General features: G+C 68.9%; 2 protein-coding genes across 2 annotated transcripts in view; one reads left to right on the top strand and one right to left on the bottom strand.

Moving 5' to 3' along the window:
* Window positions 1-1,010: 1,010 nt before the first annotated feature.
* On the top strand, window positions 1,011-6,861 carry LOC116824043 (isocitrate dehydrogenase [NAD] subunit gamma, mitochondrial). Its single transcript, XM_075070805.1, is given in 18 exon segments — window positions 1,011-1,643; window positions 2,325-2,373; window positions 2,999-3,092; window positions 3,173-3,281; window positions 3,378-3,379; window positions 3,477-3,495; window positions 3,497-3,537; window positions 3,851-3,980; window positions 4,595-4,725; window positions 4,801-4,833; window positions 4,835-4,898; window positions 4,983-5,017; window positions 5,019-5,121; window positions 5,400-5,483; window positions 5,805-5,815; window positions 5,990-6,050; window positions 6,368-6,476; window positions 6,687-6,861. Coding segments are annotated over 17 exon segments (1,326 nt in total). The 5' UTR covers window positions 1,011-1,385; the 3' UTR covers window positions 6,470-6,476; window positions 6,687-6,861.
* Window positions 6,862-7,533: 672 nt separating this feature from the next.
* The window catches only part of SRPK3 (SRSF protein kinase 3), a 9,044-nt gene continuing 7,434 nt past the window's right edge, over window positions 7,534-9,143 (bottom strand). Inside the window, exons 5-8 of the mRNA XM_075071307.1 lie at window positions 8,320-8,409; window positions 8,146-8,215; window positions 7,963-8,055; window positions 7,534-7,738 (exon numbers count right to left, since the gene is read on the bottom strand). Of these exons, the coding sequence (XP_074927408.1) occupies window positions 7,554-7,738; window positions 7,963-8,055; window positions 8,146-8,215; window positions 8,320-8,409 (438 nt within the window). The 3' untranslated portion in view covers window positions 7,534-7,553. The remainder of the gene's footprint in view (window positions 7,739-7,962; window positions 8,056-8,145; window positions 8,216-8,319; window positions 8,410-9,143) is intronic.

The following is a 9,143-nucleotide window of genomic DNA, read 5'->3' as shown; positions in this document are numbered from 1 at the left end:
CGACGCAGAAATGATGCTTCGCTGATTATATGACGAGACACGTTCACTCAGAAACACGCTGTCCTCTCGCGATACAAGCTACCGCCCCGCCCGACATACTCTGGTCCATGCAACCTGCGCCGACACCCAGGCGTCCGGATCGCCCCCCTACTCCTTGGCCAGGCGAGAACCCAGGCGTCCGGCTCCGCCCGCCCTACTCCTGGCCAGGCGACAACCAGGCGTCCGGCCTCCGGCCCCCTACTCCTGCCAGAGCGAGCACCCAGGCGTCCGGGCTCCGGCCCCGTACCTGCGCCCGTTGCGGCAGGTGAAGCGGCGATCTCCACCACGAAGACGCTCTCCGAGAGATGACGGCGTCGGCTGTGGTGTAATAGGACGGCACGATGGTGGCTCTGGGCACGGCTCAGCTGCGGGCAGGGGGAGCAGTGAGAGGACGGCCCCGCCCCAACAAGCCCCCCTGGATCCCGCCCGCCCCTCTGGCCCCGCCCCCACAGCCCCTGGCCCGCCCCTCTCTGGCCCCGCCCCCACAGCCCCCTGGATCCCGGCCCCCGCCCCTGACCCACCCCGAGTCCCTGGATCCCAGCCCCGCCCCCACAGCCCCCCCTGGATCCCGGCCCCGCCCCTCTCTAGCCCCGCCCCACAGCCCTGGATCCGGCCCCGCCCCCTGCCGCACCCCCAGAGCCCCTGATCCAAGCCCGTCCCTCACTAGCCCTATTGAGCCTGCCCCGCCCTCTCAGCCCGCCCTCACCCACTCCCACAGCCCCTCGCTCCCAGCCCCGCCCTCTGTGGCCCGCGGGGCTCCTGGGCGTGTCTGACGGGGCCAGGAGAGGGCGGGGTCCGGTACCTCTGGCCCCGCCCAGCGCCGCGGCCGCCAGGAGCAGCGCGATCCCCGCCAGCGCCATCGCCGCCTATGGCCGAAGAGCCGGGGCCGCCGCGCGGAGCGTGTCGGGAAAGCGCCTTCCGCCGCCAACCAATCAGCAGCGCCCCTAACGCTCCACGTGACCCAGAGCGGACGCTGCTGTAGCGCTCCCGGGAGAGAAAATGGCGGCCGAGATTTATCTAGCGCGAGGCGGAGCGAGAAGAGACGCCGGGTGACCACGGGGCCAGCGCCGGGCTAGCGCTCGCGAGATTTCCACGGAAATGCGAGAAATAAAATGGCCGCCGAGACCTCTTTAGCGCGCCCACGAACGAGAAAAGGCGCGGCCCCCTCAGTGCGCACGCGCGCTCCGCCTTCTCGTGAAGCCTCCCTATCAATCACAGAGACCTCCAGGGACAAAATGGCCGCCGAGAGTTATTTGGCCCCAAGGAGCGAGAAACAAGCCAAAGGCCCGTCAATCCGCGTGCGTCTCTCAGAACGTCTCGAGATACCCCCAGCGGGATGATACAAAATGGCCGTTGGGAGGCATATGGCGCTGACGACTCGCGGAAAAGAGGCGTGGCATTGCCTCACTGCGCAGGCGCGCACGCCAGTTTGCCCCAGAGAAACGTCGCGAGATTTCCAGGTCGGCTGTCGCGGGATGTCGCTGAGTAGTTCTCGCGGTAGCGGGCGCGCGTTGCTCTCCTCTCTTGTGCGCGGCTCTGCCATGGCTGCGGCCCTGATCGCGACGAGGCAGCTGTGGAGAGCGGCCCTGATCGCGCCCCGCCCGGTGAGCAGGGGGGGACCTTCGGCGGGAGGACCGGCCGGCGGGCCAGGCTCAACCCGCGGGGGCGGCTCCTGATTGGACGACAGGGAGTGAAATGGGCGGGGCAGCGGCCTCATTGGACAGGACGCCGGAGAGGGGCGGGGTTATCACGTGTCGAGGCTGTGATTGGCTGCGGTTGGGGAGAGGGCGGTCTCATCAGCATTGAGTTGATCGGGAGATGGGAATGGGCGGGGAGAGTTAGACGCTTACTTTTGATTGGAAGATGCATAAGGAGTGGGTGGGGCTTGATCGAGCAGATCGGAGCTGATTGGTTGCTACGCCCGAAGGGGGCGGGAAAGGCACTTTCAAAGTTTGGGGCGGGGCCAAGCCAGTGAGTTCTTTCTATTGGTCTTCGTCACCTTCGGCTGTTGCTCATTGGCCCGGCTTCCCCGCTTGGCGGGTCACAGCGAAGTGGCCGATTCTGATTGGCTGCAGTTCCCATTTGCCTCTGGGGGAGGGGAGATGGAAGAGGGTGACCTCGCCCAACCCCGCAGAGGGCGCCAGAGAGACGCCAACCCCTGGGGCCAGTTCCCAGCATCCTCTGGGGTGAGCAGGAGTGACCCCCCCACACCCCCGAGTCGGGGAGAGAACCCAGGCGTCCGGGCTCCCCGCCCGGCTCTAACCTGCCCCATTGTTCTCCCCCAGGTGCCGGGAGCCGAGCGCCGGACGCTGACGTCAGTGAGTCCCCGTGGGCGGGGGCGACTCCCATCACAACCACACGAGCCGGGGGCGCCGGGACGGCGCCGGCCTGGGAGCTCCCCCGCGGGGCGCCCGCCGGGCCGGCGGCACGGCGCCCTGGGGGAGAGGCCAGGCAGCCCCCCCATGGGTGACCCAGAGCGCTGATAGCCAGGGGGGCAGGATGCGGGGGGTGGCTGGAGCATGGCTCAAGGATTGGGAGGACTGGGGGGATTGTGGCCTGTGTGTTCAGCTTCAGACCCCTCCCCCACCACCCGGGTGTCCCCTGGGAAGGCCCCCCATCCCCACCCCTGGCCTCCTTTGCACTGAGCTGTACTAACTCCCTTCTCTCTCTCCCCCCACCCGTCTGTGGATTCTGCGACCCACAGCAACACCCATCGTGAGATTGCTCCCAGACTGGGGGCCAGGGGGAGGGAGGGGGGTCTGGGAGCTCAGACTCCTGGTTTCTCTCCTGGCTCTGGAACAGGAAGGGGGGCTGGGAGATTAGAACACGAGGGAGGTTTGGGAGCCTGGATCCTGGGTTCTTTCCCCGGCTCTGGGATGAGAGGGGGGGCTGGAGGTTAGAACAGGGAGGTTTGGGAGCCTGGATCCTGGGTCTCTCACACACCTCTTTCCGCGCCTCTCGCCGCCGAAGTACGGGGGTCGTCACACTGTGACCATGATCCCGGGCGACGGCATCGGGCCGGAGCTGATGCTGCACGTGAAGGAGGTGTTCAGGTAGGGGGGATCAGAGCAGCTGCCCCAGTGCTGACCCTGAGAGTGTGGAACCCAGGTGTCCTGTCTCTTTCCCCCCCCAGGCAGGCCTGCGTCCCGGTAGACTTTGGGAGGTGCGGGTGAGCTCGCAGGCGGGAGGATGATATTCAGAATGCAATCATGGCCATCCGGCGAAACGCGTCGCCCTGAAAGGTTTGTCCCAGTGCTGTGGGGTCCCGAGTCCCCGGCCCGCCTCTGAGGGGCCCAGCCCCCCTGCCTCACCCAGAGGGGCCCCCGCCCTTCCCTGAGGGGTCCCGGGTACCAGCCCCCTGCCCTGCCCCTGAGGAGTCCCATTCTGGTCTGATTTTCTGCGTTCAGGATTGACCCGTTTTCTGTTCTGGTTGACAGGAACATTGAGACCAACCACAAACCGCCCGCCGTCACACAAATCCCGGAACAACATCCTGCGGTGATGTGGGCAGCTACGAGCCGGGGGTGGGGGCTGCGGGTTGGGAGTGAGGGGTGCTGGAAGAGCTGGGGCGGGAGTGGAGGGCGCCAGTGAGCTGGGGGGGGCTGCGGTGAGGATGAGGGCACCGGCAGAGCTGGGGCCGGGGTGGGAGTGACGGGACTGGCAGAGCTGGGGGGGGCTGTGGGTTGGGAGTGAGGGCACCAGCAGGTTGGGGGCCGGGGCAGGAGTGAAGGGCCCGGCGGAGCTGGGGGGCTGCGGGCGGGAGTGAGGGCGCCGGGATCCCTGGGGGGGCTCTGACCCTGTCCCCCCCCAGCACCAGCCTGGATCTCTACGCCAACGTGATTCACTGCCAGAGCCTCCCGCGGGGCTGACGGCGGCACCGGGACATCGACATCCTATCGTCCCGAGAACACGGAGGCGAGTACAGCAGCCTGGAGCATGAGGTGCCCCCCTTGGGGCCCGCCCACCCCGGGATCCCGCCCCTGGGTCTGTCTGCCCAGGAGCCCTGCCCTGCCCCCCCCACCCCCATGGGCTCCTGCCCTGCCCGCCCACCTCCTGGGGTCCCGACCGCCCTGGGCCGCCCCACCCCCTGGCCCCCCATCCCTGTCTGCCCAGGAGCCCTGCCCTGCCCTGCCCCCCATGGCCCTGCCCTGCCCTGCCCCACACCACCTTCTGGGGGCCTGACTGCCCCTGGGAGCCCCGCCCCTGGGGTCCTGTCTGCCCAGGAGCCTCGCCCTGCCCAACTCTGGGTCCAACCGCCCTGGGAGCCCTGCCCTGGGGTCCGTCTGCCCAGGCGCCCCGCCCTGCCCCGTCCTGGGATCCCGACCGCCCCTGGGAGCCCACACCTGGGTCCTGTCGCCTGGGAATCCGCCCCCGGGTGCCCCTAGGGTCCCACTCACTGCCTGGAAGCCTACCCCCCTCTCCCGATCTGTGGCTCACCTGGTGCTGGTTTCACCTTGGGCCCACCAGCCATGCCAGGACTCCCGCCCCTTTGGGAGGGGAAGCCTGAGCCGTGCCCCTCCCTCCGTGGTGGTTGAGGGTTTCCGCCCCCCAGCAGAGCGTCTCCGGCGTGTCGAGTGCCTGAAGATCATCACCAAAGGCGCGGTCCCTGCGCATCGCCGACTACGCCTTCCGGCTGGCCCGCGAGGCGGGCGTGCCAGTCACCGCCGTGCACAAGGCCAACATCATGTGGGTGGCGGCCCGGGGGGCGGGCTGGGGGGCAGCGGGGGCCAGCAGGGGTTGCTCACCCGCCCCTCCCCACAGGCAGCTGGGTGGACGGGTCTTCCGGCATGCTGCCGGAGGTGGCGGGCGGCTTACCCGAGATCACCTTCGAGAGCAGATCGTGGACACACCCCATGCAAGTGAGAACCCGGCATCGGCTCCCCTACCCCGCCCTGCCCCGCCGGGGGAGCAAATCCCAGGTCCTGACCCCCCCTTTGCCCCAGCTGGTTCCCGCCCCAGCGTTGAGCGTCATGGTGATGCAATCTCTATGGGAACATCGTGAATCATGTGTGCGCGGGGCGTGGTCGGGGCCGGGCTGGTGCCCGGCGCCATACACGGAGGGACTTTGGCGTCTTCGAGACCGTGAGTGGGGGGCGTGACGGAAGGGGGCGCAGGCTGACTGAGGGATGCTGGGGGCGCTGTGGGGGGACACTGGCGGAGGAGGGTTCCACGGGGGCCAGGGTGGGAATGGGGGGGGCGGCGGCTAGACTGAGGGAGTGCTGGGAGGGCTGTGAGGGGGACACGTGGCTGGAGTGAGGGTTCCAGAGGGGGGCTGTGGGCAGGATGGGGGCAAGGGCTGGACTGAGGGAGCTGGGGGAGACACTGGGTCTCGCTTGTGCGCGCCTCCCCCCCCCCCCCAGGCACGCGGAACACAGGGAAGAGCAATCGCCCAGAAGAACGTCGCCAACACCCACGCGCACCTGCTCGCCGCCTGCATGATGCTGACACTTCCGGTGAGCCCTGTGCCCCCATCTCCCTCCGGTGAGCCCCCCATCTCCCCTCCAGTTAGCTCGTCTCACCCTGCCGCCCCTGCATGAGTGCTGGACCACCCTCCGTGAGCCCCCTGTGCCCCCCATCTCCCATCCGGTGAGGCCCCTCACCTGCTTGCCAGTCTGCATGATGCTCGACCACCTCTGGCGAGCCCCTGTATGCCCCCCAATGTGTGCACCCCCCAGCCTCCCTCCCAGTGGAGCCCACAACCTGTTGCCCCCCATCTCTCCTCCGGTTGAACCCCCACCGACCTCCTCACCCGTGCAATGATGCTGGACCACCTCTGGTGAGCCCCACCCACCCATGTGCCCCCTCGTCCTCCCTTTCCTCTCCAGTGAGCACCCCCTCACCCCCCATGCCCTGCACTCCCCCTCTATTCTCTTCCATCTGGGGGCGGTACCTGTTGGGTGGGCAGGGCCTTGCTGCTCTGACTCCGCCCCCTTTGCTCCTCCCCTCGCAGGCTGCACAGCTTCGCCACCACCATCCGCCAGGCAGTGCTGGCCTCCCTGGACAATGAGGCGGTAAGGGGGGAAGTCCCGCCCTCTTCTCCTAATATTGGCCAGTGGCAGGCAGCTGGGTCAGCAAGTCCCGCCTTAATGGTAGGGAAATTCTGAGCAGAAGCACAAGTCACACCTCTTCCCTCAGCAGTGGCCAATCGCAGGCTACCGGGACAGGAAATCCCTTCTTCTGGGGGAAGGACTTCCTGTGAGGGGTAATTGTCCTGTGGGACAGGTGGGTCACAGCTCTGCCCCAGGGGAATGGCGGGCAGAGCCGGGGGGCGGGGGGAGACAGCCCCAGTTCATGGCCACACCCCTGCTCTAACCAGCCCCTCCCACAGACCCACACGCCGGACATCGGGGGCCAGGGCACCACGTCGGGGGCCGTCCAGTCCATCCTGCGTTACGTCCGCACGGCCGGCGGCTGGAGCCAGTGCAGCTAGGGCCAGGGTGAGCTGGGGGCGGAGCTGGATGCCAGGGGCGGAGCCGGGAGCTGGATGCTGTGGGGGGCCGGAGCTGGGGGCCGGATGCCAGGGGGGGGCCCTCCCTGCCTGGAGCGGGTGGTGAGCCAGGGAAATCTGGGTGCACCCGTGTCTTGGATGGGGGGTGGTGCGGGAGTCAGGACGCCTGGGTTCTCTCTGACCCCTCTCTCTCCTGCAGGGGAGGACCCCACTCTCAGGCCAAGGCCAAGGGGCTGCACAGGCCGGTGCCCGCCAGCCAGGCGATCCATGGGGCGAGCCCATAGCCCCCCGCCCCCCTGTCCATGTCACTGCTGCTGTGTGCGTTGCTGTGGGGCCAGCGCCCCCCATGGGGAGTAAATGTCTGTCTGTCTGTCTGAGTTGACTCCGCCTCCTGCTTGGCCCCTGCCCGGACGCCTGGGGCCCCTCCCACCGTGGGTGGGGGCACACTGGGAGCCCGGACACTTGGGTCCTTGTCCCCCTGCCACAATCACACTGACACGAGCATTTTGTCAAACCGTTTAATCAAGTGTCACGGCGGGGGGCAGCCCCCCTACGGGATCCCCAGCTGGGCCCAGCCCCCATCCCCCTTGCAGGGCGGCCCAGAACTTCCCCGAGCGCCCAGCCCGGGCCGCCCACTCTGCCCCCACCCCCGGCACAGGGCAGCTCGGATGCCTGGGTCCGTGGGGGGTGCTCGGCGGCCGGACACTGGGGTTCCTCGGGGCAGCCCGGACGCCGGGGTCCCCTTGGGGCCCATTCAGGGGTGCTGCAGGTGCTGGGTGGCCGGACGCCGGGGTCCCCAGGGGCCCAGCCGGGGGTGCTGCAGGCACGGGGTGGCCGGATGCTGGGGTTCCTGGGTGGTGGCCGGACGCCAGGGGCCCCAGGGGCCCAGCCGGAGGTGCTGCAGGCGCTGGGCGGCCGCACGCCGGGGTCCCCAGGGGCCTAGCCAGGGGTGCTGCAGGTGCTGGGCGGCCAGATCCTGGGGTTCCTGGGTGGTGACCAGATGCCGGGGTCCCCAGGGGCCCAGCCAGGGGTGCTGCAGGCGCTGGGTGGCCGGACGCCGGGGCCCCTAGGGGCCCAGCCAGGGGTGCTCCAGGCACTGGGCGGCCGTGGGGCGCTGCTCAGGCAGGAACTCCAGCATGGGCAGCAGGAACTGGGCGAACGCCGCCGCCTGCTCCCGGGGCCACTCATATTTCTCCAGCAGCACCGAGCTCAGCGCCCAGGGCCGCAGGTTGGGGATGTGCCGCAGCTCACCTGGGGGGCAGGGGGGCGTCAGCACTGGGCTGGGGCTCCCCACCAGAAACCCCCAGCACCTGAGCCCCAACCCCCTTAACTAGACCCCCCCAAGCCCAGACCCCCAACACCCCAGAGACCTGCCAAGCCTGGACTCCTGAATCCCCACACTGGGGACCCCTGAACATCCAAACCTCTCCTGCCCCCTAGCCCCCCACCCCAGCCCATCCCCCATCGCCCCTCACCTCGGCGGGTGAAGTATTCCCGTGAGTAGCGCCCCGAGAGCGCAAAGTGGGGGGGGATCTCGCCGAGCAGCTCCACCATGTGGGCAATGTGATCTGGGGGGGGGGGCAAATGGAGGATCAGTCCTGGACCCATCTCCCCTGCCCCCCGGGCCCAGGCCCCCCCGGTATTGGGGCACACCCCACCTTCGTCCCTGCTGTACTCGTCCCCCGAGTGCGGCTCGAAGAGGTAGTCGCCTGTCGCCAGCTCAAAAGCCTGTGGAGAACAGAGGTGGGTTGGGTTCAGCAGGGGTGGGGTGGGCTTGGCTGGGGTGCTGATGGGGGAGCCGGGCCCAGCTGGGAGGGCCCGGGGGGGCATACCATGCAGGCCGTGCTCCAGATGGTGGGGGTGCTGATGGGGGAGCCGCATAACCGGCTCCGGCAGATCTCGCAAGGAACCGCAGGCAGAAGCTGAAGCGGAAGCAGAAACGCCAGGCCAGCTGCCTGGCCAGCGAATGCGGGACCTGCAGCGGCTGGAGGACTGGAAACGGGCCCCCCGGGCTCCCCCTGCCTTGGCCGACTCCGATCACAGAGGGTGAGTCAGCAGGGATGTGGAAGGATGGAAATGGCGGGGCTCACGGGGGAGGGGGAAGTCGGGAGGCGGCGTGGGTTGTGGGGGAGGGGGAAGTGCGACTCGGGGTTAGCGGGGAGGGGGAAGTTGGGGTTGGTGCAGGGGGGAAGTTGGGGTTCATGGGGGATAGCAAGGAAGTCGGGGGCTGTGGTGGGGATCGTTGCGGGAGGGGAAGACGGGGCTCATGGGGGAGTTTGTGGGGGAAAGAGATTTGTGGGTTGCTTTGCTGGTGGGGGAGGGGAATGCCCCCCCATTCTGGGCTCACCCCCCCCATGCTGTCTTCCCCAGAGTCGCCCCTCCCCTGGTCTTCAGGCAGCCTGGCGAGCACCCCAGAGCCAGATCCTCGTCCCTCCGGCTTCCAGGCCCTGGCCGCCCTACGACACCTGGAAAGCGGCCACTTGGGGCGTGGCCCCCCGCCGCCCCCTCAGCCCTGACTCGGCCACCTCCGCTTCTCCAGCTCCCCTCTCTCACACGGCTCTCGGCTCCGGCATCGGTGCCATGCGGGAGCGCGGGGGGCTGCTGTGCCCCACGGTGATGTGGGGCAGCACCAATGGGGCAGGCTGGGGCAAGTCAC

The sequence above is a fragment of the Chelonoidis abingdonii genome, chromosome 11, assembly GCF_003597395.2.
Source record: "Chelonoidis abingdonii isolate Lonesome George chromosome 11, CheloAbing_2.0, whole genome shotgun sequence".
In the NCBI taxonomy this organism is placed as follows: Eukaryota; Metazoa; Chordata; order Testudines; family Testudinidae; genus Chelonoidis; species Chelonoidis abingdonii.
The sequence above is the reverse complement of the archived record's forward strand: the minus strand, read 5'-3'. Positions and strand labels throughout refer to the sequence as shown.